Source organism: Talpa europaea, assembly GCF_964194135.1.
Source record: "Talpa europaea genome assembly, chromosome: 15".
Classification (NCBI taxonomy): domain Eukaryota; kingdom Metazoa; phylum Chordata; class Mammalia; order Eulipotyphla; family Talpidae; genus Talpa; species Talpa europaea.
The window spans coordinates 78,016,970-78,035,369 of record NC_140083.1 but is presented as its reverse complement, the minus strand read 5'-3'; the positions used below and the strand labels follow the sequence as shown (position 1 = coordinate 78,035,369).

The 18,400-nt window shown below is 47.5% G+C and overlaps 1 protein-coding gene across 1 annotated transcript; it reads left to right on the top strand.

Moving 5' to 3' along the window:
- Positions 1 to 7,275: 7,275 nt before the first annotated feature.
- Positions 7,276 to 15,294, top strand: CSRNP2 (cysteine and serine rich nuclear protein 2; the record flags this gene model as incomplete). The annotated part of the gene is made up of 4 exons (XM_084255732.1): positions 7,276 to 7,441; positions 8,503 to 8,762; positions 12,597 to 12,893; positions 14,371 to 15,294. Exons 1-4 carry the CDS (start codon positions 7,291 to 7,293, stop codon positions 15,292 to 15,294), a joined length of 1,632 nt encoding a protein of 543 aa, XP_084111858.1. The 5' UTR covers positions 7,276 to 7,290.
- Positions 15,295 to 18,400: the final 3,106 nt, after the last annotated feature.

Below are 18,400 nucleotides of genomic sequence, written 5' to 3'. Positions count from 1 at the left end.
CGTGACATTTAGAATTGGATGTCCAGTTTTATTTACATATTAATAACTTAGTGTTTTTCCCCCACTTTTCTTAGTATTCTCTATTCTATTGCACTTGAGATTTCTGGTCACTTGCCCTTCACACACCCTGCTTAGACAGGAGGCAGAATTGCAGTTATGATTGGCAATTCAGCACCATTGTGTAACTTAATCGTAAATCAATCCAGACAATGATATCTGGTGACTAAATGATTCTGATAAGTATTTGTCATGTTTTTTAGAGGGCCCGATGATGTAAAGCTCACTGCCAAATTGGATTCTGCTATCTTCTTGAAGGATGTGCCAACTTTGTTTTGGCCATCTACTTTCCTTTCATTAACCACTGAAACGTGAGTATTGAGGCTGATGGCACCCTGACAAATTTCATGACCGTTCAGACTCTGGCTGTGTGTGCATATGATATTTTTTTAAGCCTACCCAATATGGCCTTTTGACTGCCTTATGTTAATCTATTGATCCTATAGTGTGGTCTGGGCCTTCTCATGAGCACTTAACATAGCACTGACTATGTTGGAAATATTTTATACTATATTAACTGTTAAATCTTCACAAAACTCTCATGAGATACATACACTTACCCCATTTTGGGAACAAGGAAGCTAAGGCATTGGGAAGTTATGAACCTTCCCAAGGTCACACCCCCAGTGAGGGGAAGAGTTGGGGTTTACATTCAGGCAGTATCGCTCCAGTGCCCATGCTCTTGATCACACCTAAGTTTCAACAGATAGGGAGATGATCAGTGCATGGTACCCTAAGAATTACATTTTTGTGTGTGACCTGCTGTTTTTGTTTTGTTTTTGCAATGTTGTTTCCTAACCTCTTGGAGTCTCCAGTGTCACCCAGGAGAGAGGACTGGAATTCTTGGCATTTTTTCCAAGCTACCCAACCTCTCAATTCTAAAACTGAGATGGCTTGGTACTCAGTAGTGCATTGTTTCTTGGTGGCAGTGAAAAGTGCACCAGACTTTGGAAACAGCTTAACACGAGTTTAAATGCTGCCATCCACCCATTCAATAAATACCCAGTAAAAATCCACTGAACTCCTGAATGTCAAATTCCAGGATTTGTATTAGGTGCTGAAGATACAGTAAACAAAACAATTCCTTGCTCTCATAGAGCTTAATCAACTAAATGAAAACAAAAAATAGTGAAGATTACGAGGTGGTAAATGCTAAAGAGAAGTATAAGCACAATGACTAAGGGGAAGCTTCATTTCAGAAATATGGTTAGGAAGTTCTCTAATAAGGGAACATTTGAGCAAATATGAAGTGAAGAAGTTTCAAGTGTGCAGCCAGCTTATGAAAGTGTTCTAGGTAAAAGGCCCTGGTGACAACATGATTGTCCTGTAGAAGGAACTGCAAGCAGGGCAGTGTTCAGTGGCATTAAAACACAATGGGAGGGGCCTCCCTGGTTGCACAAGGGGTTAAGACCCAGCACTATGAAGCTGTCACAGCCTCTGCAGCACGAGTTCTAACCTCCACTTGGGAGGTGACCTACATGGTGAGGCAGACCTCTCCTGCCTCCCCCCCTCCCCCCGCTGCTCCCCTCAGCAGTGTATTTCAGTCAGTCTGCCTGTTCTGATCCCCACTCTGTCTCTGGTGAATCCTCTCACCCCCTGCACCTCTGGCCCGTACCCCAGTTCTTGTATGCATAAATAAATAAATCTTAAAAAAAAAAAAAAGCCACTATGGGAGGGGAAAATAGGAAACAGGATGACAGGATGGAGTGGGTGGCCGTAGGTCCAGAAGGTGCAGCTCTATTTTGCAGCGCCTTACAGGTCAGACGCACGCTTCTGAGCGAGTCAGGACGCCAGGCTGCGTGTCCTTGGCCGCTGACATCTAGCTAATGCCTTCGAAGTCTTCGTTTTCCCCATCCTCAAGATGGGCTGCAAAGATGTGCGTTCAGAGATCATGCCGAACTATATTTGAAAGAAACCACTTAAATCAATGCGTCAGTCCATCACCGAGATAATCCATTGCTCGCATCTCCTCCTTGCCTTGGACAGGCTGCAGCACGTCTTGCTGCTTAGACTAAAATCCCATAAACGAGGATTAGGGGGATTATGTTCCTCAGGCCCGGGAATGCGGTTCTGGGGAGCGGAAAGGAGGTTCAGAGGAGAATTCGTTCAGTCTTGGAAGACGTGGGGCTGAGGGTCGCGCGTCCCCGCCCGCCGGCTGCAGCGGCGCGGAACCCGCTTCCCCAGGGTCCGCCGCAGCGGCGCGGGGGGGGGCGGGCGGCGGCCACTGCGGGCTCCGCGCCGGCCGCCTCCAAGTCCCGGCAGGCCGCGGGGCGGGGGCGCGCCGGGACTCCACTTCCCAGCGTGCCCCGGGGCCGGGCCGGGACGTGCCGGCGCCTATAAGAGCCAGCGCGCTGCGGCCGGAGCCTATTGTTAGCCGGAGCCGGGGCGGTTCTGGGCGGCTGCTGCCGGGGGCGCCCGCGTTGCCGGAGCCGCCCGCCCTCCGCCTCCTGCCGGCGGGCCTCCCGCCCGTCCTCCTCCGGCCGCGCGCCCCGGGAAGCGCCGGCCGCCGGGGGCCGGACGCGCTCTCTGCCCGCGGAGCCCGGGCCGGCGGCGGGCGGGGGCGGCGACCACCGAGGAGGCTGCCGCGGCGGGGCGGGTAATGGGCCCGGGGTGCGGGCGCGGGGCCGCCGCGTCCCGTCGCGGGGGCGCCCGGCCGGGCGGGGCGGGCGGCGGGGCTGGCGGCGCAGGGCCGGGGCGCGGGCGGGCGGGCGGGGGCGCGCGGGCCGGGGCGGCTCGGGGGACCCGGTGCGGGCCGGGGGGGCAGGACCGCGGCGGGCCCGGCCGGGGCGGCTCGGGGCTGCCGGGATGGGGGGCGCGGGGAGGGGCGGGAGCGGGGAAGAGGTGGGGGCCGAGGAGGGGTGGATGGCGGGGCGCAGGCCGGGGGCGGACGGCCGTGCAGGGGCTGCCGCCGGCGGGGAGAGCCCGGAGGCCGCGGGACCCCGCCGGGGCTCGGCCGGCGCCCTGCAGGGGAGCCGCTGCCTTGACACGGCCCTGCGGCCCCGGCCCTGCGGCCCCGGCCCCTGGTGTCTCCCATTTTTTCTGGGGCTGTGTGGGAAAGCGAAAGCAGCGCTGGCCCTGCCTGCGAGCTTCATCTTTTTTCCCCCCAGGCTCAAGCACGCAGCCGACTGCCCCGCATCCCTTCTCGTGCCGCGGTCTGGAACCTGCTTTTAAAGGTGTCCGAGTGGCAGGGGGATGCCCAGACCGTTCTTCAGTAGGAAATGTTAGAAGTTGTCCCCAAGAGACACAGCGTCCCCTTGTACTGTAGTTTTTAGTTCAAGGTAAATTGGTAGTGGATTCAGACTTTCCTTTTCTTGACTGACTTTCCATCTTGCAAATCTCCAAAGCCAGGAAGATGTGGTTGGTGTGTGCCAGAGTTATAAATGACTTAATATCCTTGAGAGTTAATGGTTCCTGCAGCATCATGTTCCAGTTCTCTCACAGAGATCTGATGCCCTCCATGCTCTGGTGGTTTAGGCTTGGAAAGCAAATTCTAACCTTGTGTCAGTGAAAGGATAAAAATCAGGGACTGCGGGATGGAGAGGGGCCTTCTTGAAAGACCTGCTTTAATCAGGACATTTTCATTTGCGCCCTGTATAGTGAGTTCATGTGCTGGAAATCACAAGGACACGTGGATCTGCAAAATTCATAGTATTTGAGAACCAACTACAGTATCTCGTAAAGGGAGAAAAAACCCAGGTCACCTTATTCAGGTTTATCATAACACTTAGCAAGCCTGCCTTCCTCTGACCCAGCTATACAGATGGTCATCCTGATGATCTTAACTAGGGATTTAGGTCCCTTGACCTTTCACAGAAGGTTGTGTTTAAGTCAAGTGGGGAGGCTTGTGCCTTGTCTTCTTATTTCGGACACATTTAAGAGAGAAGCTTTCATCACCTAACTTTGCAAATACATTCTGCAATCACAAATGTTTTTCTGGGCAGTCCCTTTTGCTGGTCTCACCTATGCTGTTTGTTGTTTTTTGGAGGGATTGTTATAGGAATCCTCCCAGGCCTGAGAGGCCTTCTTGGATCTGTGCTAGAATACACGCATGCTCTAGATCTGCTTTATTTGGTGCTAGCCTAACCTAGGTACTGTGGACCTGAATTATTGCATATACCTTTGGGAACTGTTCACCTCGAAACACTTGAGAAAAGGTGGTAAGGCATGTAGCCAGGAGGTATCAGCTGACCTTTCATTTTACTCGCATTTAAATGCTTTTATAGAGGTTGGCATTATTTTCTCTAAAAGCATTTGCTGTTTGAGTTGGTCATGTTGACAGTTAACTGTCAGTTATGACCTGCATTTCCAGTCTCACCTTGATTATTTCAGAATAGCTTTAAGGCTTGGATTATAAGTGCTTCTCTTGAACTTAGGCATTGATCCTTGGCCGATGTACAGTTGAGAGAGGTAGGAATGACTGATTTCTAATTGTGGTTTGAAAGGAGGTTGGTTGATAAGACGGGAAATGTGGAACCTATTTTAGTTGTTGCTGTTGTAAAGAAAGATCTCTGCAGGCCACTGTGGCATGGATGTGTGATTCATTCTTGGTGCCTGGTGAACTTCTTTAACAAGTTAATTTCATACCGGAGCATTGGGTAAGGAGAAGGTTGAAATTTAAACTTACATTGGTTGTCAGGGCATAATAGATGGATTTATTTTTTTTTTAATAATGGAGTTAATGTCAGAGATGGTGGTGCTAACAGATCCTGGGGAGGGTGAAGAGAGCTAAGTCAATGAGCACATTATTTGCACATAGAGCCACAGATGCAGACTATTCTCAGGCATTATAAGGAAAATATTTTTCTCCAAGGTTTCACTTTTTTCCTAGGCTTTCTTTTATTCTTACCGCCTATCACTCCCCAGAAGCCATTATTTCAAAAGTGGAAGTGGGAAAGAGAAAAAAGGGTGAAGGAGAATGGAGCAAGCAGCCAGCCAGCCTTGCTGCATCAGAGTTCACAGAGAGTAACCTGAAGAGAAATGATACCCCTGAGGGCAACTTGGGTAAAAGAATAGAGAATTTTAATAAGAAAGATGATTTTGGACCAGAGCCAACCTCTTGCAGGGCTTAACGAGAAATAGTCAGAGGAAACCCACGCCGCCACCGCCACCGGAAGCAAAGGGACACCTGAGGAGAGACAGGGGAATACACATTTCTTTGCTGGTCATCGTAAATCCCTGAGTGCTTCCAGGTGGAGGAAAAACCCTTTTCCTAGAGGCAACACTAACTGGATCTCACTTAAAACTAAAGCTGCACATAAGCCCTTCTCATCTGAAAAAGCAGATTTTTAGTTCAGTGTGATTTTTCATGTGAGTGGTAATTTTTGTAGGTGGAAAGGAGAAGTTATTCAGTGGTCAGCATGACCCTGTTATTTTTTATCTTACCCACATAGGTACTGAACTGTAAGTACATAAGCACTCCCCAGTGATACAACGGGATGGGAACTTTGTTAGCTAGTAGGTATCTTTAAACCCAGCTGAAATTGTAACTCCTAAGTCCATGGCTTTCTCCATTCTTATCATGTCCTGGGAATGTGACCTCTGATGGTAAGATCAGTAACCTGAAGAACAGAATTGATACTTAGGGCTCATTTTTAAATTTAATTACAATTCTTATCAAATACTTTATTTACTTCAGCAATGTGCTTGCCTGAGCTCTGCAATGGCTGAGGTTTCTTAAGTACATCTCATGACTTGAATGTACACTTTTGATGAGATCTGGAGAGATTAGGAAATATCTTCTCGAAAGTACTTATTAGGTCTGGTTGACTATGTAGAGCTGATCCAAGGCAGGCAAATTGCTAAGAGACACAGTCCAGAAACAGTTCTGAAGCAGGAACTTCTTGACACCCAGTGTATTCTGGGTGTCTGTGCTGCAGTAATGCAGCCCTGTCTTTCTGGGCAGTGTTATTCCTGCTGCATAATTAGCAACTAGTGAGATCACAGTCTGGAGAGATTCTGGCGAGGCTTCCTATCATCGCATGTGGCTCGGCTCTGACAGTGTTTCTGCTGAGCAGATTCATATCCTTGGGGGCTTCAACCCAAAGACAGAGAAGGAGAAAGATTTGTATCTGGGGAATGGACCATCTCAGACTTCTTGGTGTGTGACAGCATGCTGAAAACATTGTCTGCCATATTGATGTAACCACCGTAGCTTGGCACTTCTTATGGTTTGTTTTCCCCCTGCTGGTTTCTTTACAGGGGGCACTAAGATTGTAAAGCTAACTTCTCCTCGCACAGAGAATGTGGATAGATAGTTGAGTCCTATTTTATGGAACAGTATGAGATTGGGAAAGATTCTGCATTTTGAAACCAGTGCAGATTCTAATCTACACTCCATTCTTTCAAACCAAATTTGACCTTTTTAGGAGCCTGGCGAGCCACTTTATACTTGTGAAGAGCTGGATAAAAGGTTCTCTGGCCTCCAGTGTACTTTGAAATTGAGAGCCTAGAGCAGTATTTTCCAAAGTGTTTCCCGAGGAGGATCACTTGCCCCCTCAGATACCCTGGGAGCTGCAGGGTTCCATAATCAGGGGTGTGAAACTGCATACCGCTTTCTGCCACTGTTCACCGTGCTCATTAGCATATTAAAAGCCTCTGAGAGGTCCTCCCATAGCAGTTTTCTGAACTATTTTCACACAGCAGTCCTATTTCCAAGTAAAAGCTATTAATATCCATGGAACTAGTTTATTTAATAGATACACTTTGGGAAATGCTAGCTGTATTTTCACTAGGAAAAATAATTAGATCTAGTCTAGGCTTAGGTACAGGCTAATTCTGCCTTTGATCCCCAGTCCATCCTGCTGGCCCCTTGGAATGCTTTTCTATGGGATCAGGAGAGCAGCTACTGTTCTCCCCGGGCTAATGAAGCCCAGAGCCCAGCTGGCGTGGAACCAAAGGCCTTCACTCCACGGGGAAAGGTGCTGCTGCTTCTCAGCTCATTATTCTAAGAGTCACTGAGATTAGCGGGGCAGAGGGGAACCGAAAGTAGGAGAATGTTGGCTGGATAAGTAGAGAGGTGACCTCTCCAGAGACCAGACATCATGGCTAGCTCAGGCGCTTGCTTCCTCCATTTGGAGAGTTCTGTGTGTACCGGCTTGGCGAAGGCTGTCTTTGCAAAGGATGCTGATTCCTCTTCTCCTCCAGGCAGAATCCTCATGCACCTGGCTAGCTGGTGGTGAGCAGGGCCGTCGGAGCCAACTTGGTGGGCTCCCCAAAGGAATCCCTTTGAAACCAATGGATGCGTTCACGGTCTCGGGTCTCAAGAGAAAGTTTGATGATGTGGATGTGGGCTCATCAGTTTCCAACTCAGACGATGAGATCTCTAGCAGTGACAGTGCTGACAGCTGCGACAGCCTCAATCCTCCGACAACTGCTAGCTTCACACGTGAGTGAGCTGTTCCCTCCTTGTCTGCACCCACAACCCCAAGTGTCAGAGCCTCTTCTACCCAGTTTGGGGATTTGCCCTTAATCATGATCTTTCCCACTCAGTTCAGCCTTGTTCTCGGGAGGACCTTACTGCTTTAATATCATAGACTTAAATCTGATTTATTCCAGCTGATTTTACTGATGCTGTGCTTTGTGGGTCCCCAGGATGAATTGAATTAAATTATTATACAAGGAATTCAAGATTCTTTCCTTTCCCACCAGAGTGCTATGGAGTTCCATGAAATGATAACTCTGGTAGGACATAAATGCTTCCTGGCCGGACAAATGGGCAACCCCAGCTAGCTTGATTGTTATGGCTCAATTAGTTCTTGGAAAGAACTTCTGATACTGTGCATCAGGGGTTGCCTGTGGGTCAGATCTAGCCTGCTGTAACGTCTTACTGGAACATGGCCACGTTCATTGTCTGTATTACTTTTGTGCTGTGATGGCAGAGTCATGTAGTTGAACAGAGACTCTTGGCTTGCAACACCGAAAATATTTACTCTTAGCCTTTTGTGGAAGTTGTTTACCATTCCCTGCTATCGTGCTGTCAAATGGAATTTTGTTATGTCAGAAATGTTATATCTGCACTGGCCACTACGGTAGCCACGTGTGACTTTTGAGCACTAGAAATGTCATTAGTGTAACTGAGGGAATTAATTTTAAATTTTATTTCATTTTAATTAACATAGATTAAATAGTCACACGTGGCTAACAGCTGTTATATTGAACCGGGAAGCTGTATATTATTAACTTCCAAAAAGATTACCTAGAGCTTCTCTTCCCAGCTGAAGTCTAAAGATAGATTTTGGGGTCATCTGTTTAGGTAACCCCAGTCTGGAGGCAGTGGAATGGAGCTGCTGCTGCTCAAGATCCCTGCCAACTGTGCTTTATGATTTGAAAATGAGAATTGTCTGTAGGTAGAAGGGTCCTGTCGAGAGCCTCAATGGATGAGAAGGAATAAGGTCTCCAAACCAGCCATCTCTGGGTTAATAAAACTGCTCTGTGCTTCCTTCTCAGCTACTTCCATCCTGAAACGGCAGAAGCAGCTCCGGAGGAAGAGTGTACGCTTTGACCAGGTGACGGTGTACTACTTTGCCCGGCGTCAGGGTTTCACCAGTGTGCCCAGCCAGGGTGGCAGCTCTCTGGGCATGGCCCAGCGCCATAACTCCGTACGAAGCTACACACTCTGTGAGTTTGCTCAAGAGCAGGAGGTGAACCATCGGGAGATTCTTCGTGAGCACCTGAAGGAGGAGAAACTTCATGCCAAGAAGATGAAGGTACCTAAGGGGTCTGGGCTGGCACTTCCTGTGTGCCAGAATAAAGTGGGAAACCATCTAGGTCCATTGACTCTTTTTTTTTTTTTTTTTAAATTTGACTGCTGTCCTTGGTGTGCAGAGACTTCAAATCTTTCTAATGAGAAGTCTCAGGATGAAACCCTTCTTACTGTCTCTGGTGGGGGAGTCTGCCAGAGATAGCAAAATGACTTCCTAAAATTCCTTCCCTCCTCAACAATTATTTTTTTATATATATAATTTTTTTTTTAATAGAGGCATGTTTTATTTATTTGTTTGTTTGTTTGTTTTGTTTATACATGCACTGGGTACAGTCAGAAGCGCGGGAGGGTGAGAGAATTCACCAGAGCCAGAGCGGGGAGCAGAGCAGGCAGAAGGACCGAAGTACACTGCCGAGGGGAGCAGCGGGCGGCAGGAGAGGTCTGCGCGCCATGTGGGACCCTCCTCCGGAGGCCGGGGAGCAGCTGGGGATCGAACCGGCGCCGCAGAGGCCGCGGGCAGCTTCGCAACCCAGTGCTCAACCGCTGCGCCACCGGGGAGGACCAACAATTATTTTTTTTTTTTTTTTTTTTTTTTTTAAGATTTATTTATTTATTTATTTATACAAGCACTGGGTACAGTCAGAAGCGCGGGAGAGTGAGAGAATTCACCAGAGCCAGAGCGGGGAGCAGAGCAGGCAGAAGGACCGAAGTACACTGCTGAGGGGAGCAGCGGGCGGCAGGAGAGGCGTGCGCGCCATGTGGGACCCTCCTCCGGTGGCCGGGGAGCAGCCGGGGATCGAACCGGCGCTGCAGAGGCTGCGGACAGCTTCGCAACCCAGCGCTCAACCGCTGCGCCACCGGGGAGGCTCCCAACAATTATTTTTAAACTTTAAAATGTGAATACTTCAAGTCTGCCATTGCTGTAACTCGGGGAAGCCACAAGTTTCCGTTTCTTATCAAATGATTGTCCTTTGCCCTAATGTACAAAACAGGTGAAGATCTTTTACATTCTCTGAAAGGATCCCATTGTCTCTATAACCCCCGTCACCTTTAGGTGATAGTCTTCTGGGTGTGAGCACAGCATTGCCAAATAGTTACTTTGATTTGTAGAGTCTGGGTCCTGTCATTTGACGCAGCACCAGCTCTTCGTGTTAGGAGACGGCTGGAGGAGGACCCATCTCCATGGCTCGTAGAGCTGCCCATTTGATCTTGGTACTGTTTGGCACCCACAGCCGCCGGCTCACAGAAATTCTCCCCAGAGTTTCTGGCTCCAAACTTGGGTGAACACTGCATTAGGCCAGGTCAGGGTTCTTCAGGGTCCAGAGCATGCTGACCCATATTAAAACAAGTGGCTGCATTATTTCTAAGGGTTGTGGGTGAAATTCTAATGAGAGCAGAATGGGGGAGGGTTGGAGAGCTGGCGGCAGAGGATGTAGGCTGTCTGGATCTCATTGCTCCTCCTGTGGAGAGCCCCGCATCCACTTTCCTCAGCCTCTCCTAAAGCCCGACACCTGTTTTAGCAACTAGACTGACATTCAGGCTTCCATTTCTTCTCAGGAATTCCATCACTGACCTTGTCACCTTTGTGTTGCTCTGGCTACAGCTGGCAAGTAAACACTCATCACTTGAAGGAAGGCTTACTTTTCTTCCTTTTCCCTAGAAGAACCTCTCTCCATATGGTAGAGGAATGAGCTGTCAAAGCAGGAAAAGCACTCTGTTCTGTGGCCTCCCTCGCGGTCCAGGGACAAAGCCAGGCAAACTTAAGCCTGAGCTGTAGGATTCCTACTTAGGAGTAGATTCAGGGAGCAGCAGCAATGGTGACATCTAGTACATCTTGCTCTGCCAATAGAAAACTTACTTTGCCCTCCTTAGGTGCACATTAGACATTGGATTTTTTCCCCCTGTCATTAGCACTCTACAGGGGAGGCAGTAGGTTTCAGCTCTGTGTATTTTACATCTCCCATATGCCATCTAATTTCCTTTTGGACTGCCATCAAAAAAGAAAAAATGGTGCTGGAGCTCTGCAATTTTCATGACCCATAGCTTTTCTAATACTCTTACTTTCTTTTGTTTTACTTTACAGCCTTTATCCTTATGGAATTTATCATTATGAATCACATGAGTTGGGAAGCTAATCTTAATTATTTTCAATAGAACCACCAGTTGTCCCAGTACTATTAATGACTAGAGACTCTTTCTCACTAATTTGAAATGCCACCTCTATTATGACATAGCAAATTCTCACCAACATGGGTTTCTTTCTGTTGCATTTCTAATTTTTCCTTTGAGATATTGGTGGGAGGGTGATTAAGAGAGAGCCGCCCCTGGTGAAATAGACAGGCGTAATCTGAGGGCCTGTGGAAAGGCCTCTTACTGTTGGCCTCCCTGATACAGGTATAACCTATACCAGAAGTATAGGTGAGGCAACCCCAGAACCCCCACTTTATTTCTCTCATGTTTCTGCCATCTCCCCCCAAACAAAAAACCAGGTGTGTAACTTCTTACCCAGGTCTGTTGCATCACACCTCCCACAGGGGTTGTTCCTGTACCAGCACTGCTCTGGCCGTCTGATGAAATAAGCTACACCCTCCAGTATCTTAGCTTCCACCTGCTAGTTGCTTCCAGAGCCCCAGAGGTTACTAACAAAGCTTCATTTTTTTACTTGAATTCTCCAGTGAGTTTGCAAAACTCATCCAGCCCCAGGTTGTCTTCAGCTGTTCTTCCACTATGGTGCCCTTCCCGGCTTTCTGTTCTTTCCAGGGCAGAGGACCCAGCGTTCTGCCTGTGGATAGTACACACAGTGTCCTCTATGCCATCCTACCTAACGTACTACTCTTTTTTGATATTAAAAAAAGGCATTAGAAAGGAGAATGCGTTTAGGTTGGAATTGAGAGCTTTCTTGTATAGCTATTACTAATTGCCTCGTTTTTTCCCTCCCAATGAAGTGAAGCCTTATTTGTATGCATAGATAACTGTTTGCACTGTGCAGATTCAGATCCACTGACAGAGACCTGGTAGCCTTGAACAACACTTTATTTTTTTTAAAGATTTATTTATTTATGCATAAAAGAGCTGGAATACAGTCCAGACATGCAGGGGGTGAGAGGATTCACCAGAGACAGAGTGGAGAACAGAATAGGCAGACTGACTGAAATACGCTGCTGAGGGGAGCAGCAGACGAGTCAGGAGCGGTCTGCTGCACCATGTGGGTAGCTCCCTGGCAGGGGATCGAACTCATGCTGCAGAGGCTGCAGATTGCTTCATAGTTGCGTGCTTAACCCCTTGCAACACCAGGGAAGCCCCACCTTGAACAACACTTTAAAGTACTTTTCTTCTAAGAAAGGTGGTTTTGAGTCCTTTTGGCAAATTAAAGGGTGTTTTGCAAGGTTATTTATATGTCCAAGGAACATCTAGCTATTGATAGATGCCTTTCTCCCACCTTCCTATTTGTGGGAAAAATTATCTCCTAGGAGATAGCTGAATTGGGCTTCAGATACTTAGATCTGGAAAAGTGGTGTCCCGTGTCTTGACAGGGTGTTGGTAGAACTGGGTGAGGTTCCTCCTTGTCTACCTGCTCTAGGTTTACTTGCTTGACCTAAACTACCCGGCATGGTAGCCACTTGCCACATGTGGCTGTGTGTACTGCATGAAAATTAAAACCTCAGTTCCTCACTCGCACTTGCCACGTTTACAGTGCCCGGTGGTCTCATGTGCTGGTGGCTTCACAGGTGCTTCACAGCTGCCTCCAGCTCAGGCAGGCCAGGCGGCCTGAGCTGCTCCTGTGAGGAGCCCCATGCTGCCGGAGCTCGTGAGGCTAACCTTGCCTGTCTCTTGGCAGCTCACCAAGAATGGGACAGTGGAGTCCGTGGAGGCCGATGGCCTGACGCTGGATGATGTTTCAGACGAAGACATTGATGTGGAAAATGTGGAAGTGGATGATTACTTCTTCCTGCAGCCTCTGCCCACCAAAAGGCGACGGGCCCTGCTGAGGGCTTCTGGGGTGCACCGCATTGATGCTGAAGAGAAGCAAGAGCTGCGAGCCATCCGCCTGTCCCGGGAAGAGTGTGGCTGTGACTGTCGACTGTATTGTGATCCAGAAGCATGTGCCTGTAGCCAGGCGGGGATTAAATGCCAGGTCGGTCCACACTGTCCTGAGACGGGAAGTCAGTAGAGTCTGGGAGATGTGTGGGTACCAGTGGAGATGGGAGGATGCCCTCCATGGGTGGGTTCCCCATGATTGAGTCCTCCCCAGCGTACAGCCCTCCTCTAGCCAAGAAAACAAGAATGGCAGGATTCGTGGGCTGTGTTTCACAGCTCAGAGGGGTAACAAATAGCAGTCAGCAAACAGAGGAAGGGGTGTTAGTAAGTTTAACTTTTAATAGCTGTTCCTTAACTGCCGATTCCTTGAACTAAAAGGAAGCAGAGAAATAAGAGAGGCCTTTAGATTTTTATCTTGCAAATATTTATTTGCAAGTACCTTCACTCCAGTTTGTCAAAGTCAAAATACTTCTGAGAGATCCCATCAGTCAGAATCAGACCTGGCAGAACTTAAATCCATGTGTCCTGGAGGTAGAAAGCCTCATCCCCTGGCTGTTCTGACAAGGGGCAGTTGTAAGAGACGTCACAAGTGAATATAGCAGAACCATCCCAAAGAATGAACTTTATCTGGAATTTGGTATGCTAAGAATGTGGGTGCTGAGTCTTTGTGCTTGAATTTATCCTGACCAAATGTCTTGATTTTAGGTTAGTAACAAATAGCTCTATCAGATCTGGCCAAATAATTGTTTTTCAGATTGAAGTCCCATAATGAATCAGTCTGTTACACACAAACCTAAGAACAGTCTGTTCTCTAGACTGTTCTGAAGAACTAGAATGGAGACTTCCATAAGTTGGCATCATAGGAAAACATTGTGTGTTTGTACATACTATTTGCTTGCTTGGGTTTTTAATGTAAATTTTCAATTTTGGTATGTGTGGCTGTTTTTCCCCTTTGGGGAACCAGAAGAGAAATAAGGAGGGAGAAAGTGTCCTTTCCGGAGACTCCCTGGTCTGTGCATTATCTTGGTAACTGCTTCAGAAACAGACTGGTCAACCGTCAGGGAAAAATAAAGCAGGTAGTGAAAAACTGACTGTTACTTTGAACCCCCATTTTAGCTTGCTCAGAATGCATTGCTCTGGCCTCGCTGGGTCTTTTCCTCCCCCCCTGCCTGTCACCGCAGGAGGCAGCAGGCTTGGACCCTAGCTTTTTTGTTTTGCCGATATGCCTGGCAAATTCTTCAAAGTCTCTGAAGCACAGAGGTATTTCTAAACTTTTTAACTGGAAGGACTCTTTGACGTTGTTTTTACTCATATTTTGTTGAGAAAACACTGCCCTAGAGACGTAAATGACTTCCCGGAAGTTACACTGCCTCATGGCTCTGCTGGGACTGGAACGCCCGGTGGTCTGATAACTACCGTCTCGCACCTCTTAGCTCACACTGCATGTTTTGTTTTGATTTGTTTCTCTTGTAAAATCTCAAATCCCAGCTGCCTGTGTTTGCCAGCAACTAAGTCTCCCAGCTGCAGTGTTAAATCTGTTGGTCTCATCTCGACCCTGTCGCTGCCCTTCTCAGGTGGATCGCATGTCCTTTCCATGTGGCTGCTCCCGGGATGGCTGTGGGAACATGGCTGGACGCATTGAATTCAACCCCATCCGGGTCCGGACTCATTACCTCCACACCATCATGAAGCTGGAGCTGGAGAGCAAGCGGCAGGGGAGCCGCCTGCCAGCCCCCGATGAGGAGCCCTCGCCCGCTGCCAGTTGCAGCCTGTCAGGCGCGCAAGGCTCTGAGACGCAGGACTTCCAGGAGTTCATTGCTGAGAACGAGACGGCAGTGATGCACCTGCAGAGTGCAGAGGAACTAGAGCGGCTTAAGGCAGAGGAAGACTCGAGTGGCTCCAGCGCCAGCCTGGACTCCAGCATCGAAAGCCTTGGGGTGTGCATCCTGGAGGAGCCCCTGGCCGTTCCAGAAGAGCTGTGCCCAGGCCTTCCAGCCCCCATTCTCATCCAGGCCCAGCTGCCCCCGGGCTCCTCTGTCCTCTGTTTTGCCGAGAACTCGGACCACGCAGCTGCCTCAGCAGTGAACAACCCCTCTTACTTGAACAGTGGGCCCCTGGTCTATTATCAGGTGGAGCAGAGGCCGGTTTTGGGGGTGAAAGGAGAGTCTAGTACAGAAGAGGTCCCATCCTCTTTCTCCAAGGAGAAGGATCTGAATGTCTTCTCTCTCCCTGTTACCTCACTGGTGGCTTGTAGCCCCACAGACCCAGCTGCCCTCTGTAAATCAGAGGTGGGGAAAACCTCCACTCTAGAAGCGCTAGTGCCCGAAGATTGTAACCCTGAGGAGCCTGAGAGTGAAGACTTCTGCCCCTCTTGGACCCCCTCGAACCTCCCCTTCTGCACGGACAGTGAAGAGGGCTGTGTGGAGGAGAAGACGTCGCAGCAGAGTGAGGACCGGCCCTCCGAAGAGTCTTCCCTTGAGCTCCCTCTGGCAGTGTGAAATGGGGTTGGAGGTTCTGCCTCTTACCCACTCTATTTATTCCCTTATTTTATCTAACACTATTTCAGAACGGAACTGTAGAAGCACCTGCTGCTCCCATGTTATTTTATTGGGGTCTTTGGTGTGGGAAAGGATTGTTTGTACAAGTTATTTTTAAAAGGGAAACAGAACCAAGGAGACCAGTCCCAACTTGATCTGGAGATAGTCTCGGGGCAGAGAAGGCTGCATAGTGCCGATCCTGAGCTTTCTGGGCCATCGGAACAAAGAACTAGAATCTCAGAGGAGCTGGGTAATTCAAGCAGTTATTTTTTATGTAGGGACCAGAACAGAATACGTGAGGAGCACAGCCAAACTCCTCTTCTGAGCTCCAGAGGTACACACTTACTTTTCTTGGTGGTTATGCTGATAGCCCATGTTGATGTATCAGTGCTACAGTGGAGATGTCACCTGATCAGATCTCTAGAGGAGAGGGTAGAAGAGTCTCTGCTGCTGTACAGAACCTCCAGGATTTAAAAAATTTTACCTGCTTTCCTTTGGCCACCCTATCTGGTAAATAAGACATGTTTGGTGTTCTCTTCCCCACAATGGGGATTCCTGGTCTGTAACTTGAATTGTTTTTTTCACATGTTCTAGGTACTAGACAGAAACATGTCTATTTGTCTTTTTTTTTTTTTTTTTTTTTCTCCTCCATTTTCCTTTGAAGAAATGGAGCTAAATTGCTGGGAATGTGGTATAAAGAGTGCAAGTCAGCTGTGTGTGTCCACACTAGCTGTCAGGCAGCTTTAGGCTCGAGCACACAGATCCCTCAGAGGCATATGTGGAGCATTAATCACGTCCAGAAGAGGCAGCAGGGATAGGCTGCTGTCTGGAAAGATGACTTAACTTGGGCCAGGCTTGCTTTCTTACCTAGGTCATTTTTTCCCTCTTCGGGAGATTTGAGCTTTAATGGAATGTAGGATGTGGCAACCTAAGGTCAACAATTCGTTTTTGTCTTTTTTTCCTGTGTCTGTCCTTGTCCTTGGGTATACCAGATTCGAGTTTTTATACTACTCCAGTTTTCTCTCCAAATTGCAAATGTTTATCAGACCATTTTGCTGATACGTAAAATTTGGAAGGCAAACCAATTCTTAGATGTTCAACTCCAGGTTCCAAAGAATTCAGTTCTGACTCTTAACCTTGGAGGATTTTTAGACTGGGACTCAAATTCAATTCTTGCCTCTGTAGAGGGCATGTGGTTCCTGTTTCTCTTATGTCCAACTCACGTTCCGGCATCTGCTCCACTTTACACCACTGAATTCTTTATTAGTAAAGTTATCTTTGACTGTTTTGAAATGGAGGCAGCCATTTCAAACACTACTCTCTCGTGTTTCACTATTCCTTCATTTCTGGCATGGTTAATTTATCAGGAAAGAACAAAGTGAAACACTTTCTTGGAGATGGGGGAGATAACGATTCCTACTTACCTTGCGCATAAAGCCTTTTCTTGTGGATGTTAAGACTGTCTTAAAGCAGCCTTCATGTGTCCCAGCAGTGTTTCACCTCAACAATTTCTAAACTGAGCCTGGAAGTTCTCGTACTTAACACAGATAGGTATTTTAGCCCATTCTGTCTTTCCTGTTCATTCCTATTTTTGCTTGGTTTTTACATTTGGAGCAGAGTTTTTAATTAAGGTCCTGAGCTCTCCCCACCCCCTAGCCTCATAAATCAAAGTTGAGAGTCTTAAATACCTGTGTTCCAGATGCTATCCCAAACTGAGCTGCAGTTCCCCATCTTAGACCGGTACCCTCAAATATAAGACCGAAGCTGAACTGGGAATTTGACTCTACAGAGAAAAGAATCTTTCTGAAAGTCTGCTTTGGAAGGGAAGGGTCAGCTCTCTACACTCCCTCCTGGGGAGGCACCAGCCTAACCTGGGAGGTAGATTCCTGCAGGTCAGTAAGAGACATTAGCCTTTGGGATCAAACAAAAAATTTGAATCTGATTATTAAACTCATTGCCAAGCCCAAGATGTTTTTCTGAAAACTAGTTTCTTAACCTGAGCCCAGTCATTCATTGCCTGCACTTCTGACTCACTGACCCCAAGCTTTAAAATGCTGAATAGTAACATTTAGCATTAATTGTCTTGTCAAGCACAGGCCTTTTCTACAACCTAGTCCATCTCATTTCTGGTGCTACCTGAGTTGGACAGAATGATAACTCACGGTTGCTGGGAAAGCTAGCTTCTGCACACAGAAGCAGATAGCTTCAGTCCCACTCTATAGGCCTAGATAAAAGAAATGACTTATACTGCAACTCATTTTCCAGTCTCCTTTCTCACATACTGTACACAGGTAGTATTTTCAATGTGAATCCAAAGCTTGTCTGGTTTTCTGAAAACAATTTTTGTTTTCCTTTTAGGTCCTACATTGTGATAATGCTGTATTTAAAGAGAATATTTAAATGTAATAATAAAGAAATATTCAAAGGAGTGGTGTATTATACTTTATATTGGCAGGTCACAATCCGGTTACTTGTTAAGAGAAAGGATGCTCCTCCAGCATTGTATATAAAACTAATTACGTCAGTTAGGCATTAAATGGAAACAGGAATGTTTTGTGGTAGGAAAATAGAACATTCTGTTTACAGCATCAAGAGCTTGACTTGGTCACCCTTTATGCCCTTAGCACCTCCTCAGCTGAAGCAGGCGTGGGTCCTGTTCTTAGTCTACAGTCCCTATTCGGGCCCCATTTTATAATCCATTAATTCATATATAAAATCCTTCCTTCCTAGATACCATCTTAAAATCCACCAAGAGGATCAACTTTGAATCACATACTTCCTAACTTCCATCCTATCAGAAGACACTATTCCAGAGTTCTCTCCCCATTAGTAAGGTTAAGTCTTGTAAAAGGAGCCTTAGCAAAATGATTATAGAGTATAAGTAATTTCCAGCAACTGGTTTTAAGCAGTCTTTACTTGGGATTAAAAACAGTGCTTCATGCATTTACAATAAGTTACTACAAGTCACAAATGTACACACACACAAGCTAACCCAACTTACTATCTTGAAGCAGACCTCTCATGGTCTCCCTGGCTGGGCAGTAATTAGTACTTTAAAGGTTTGACC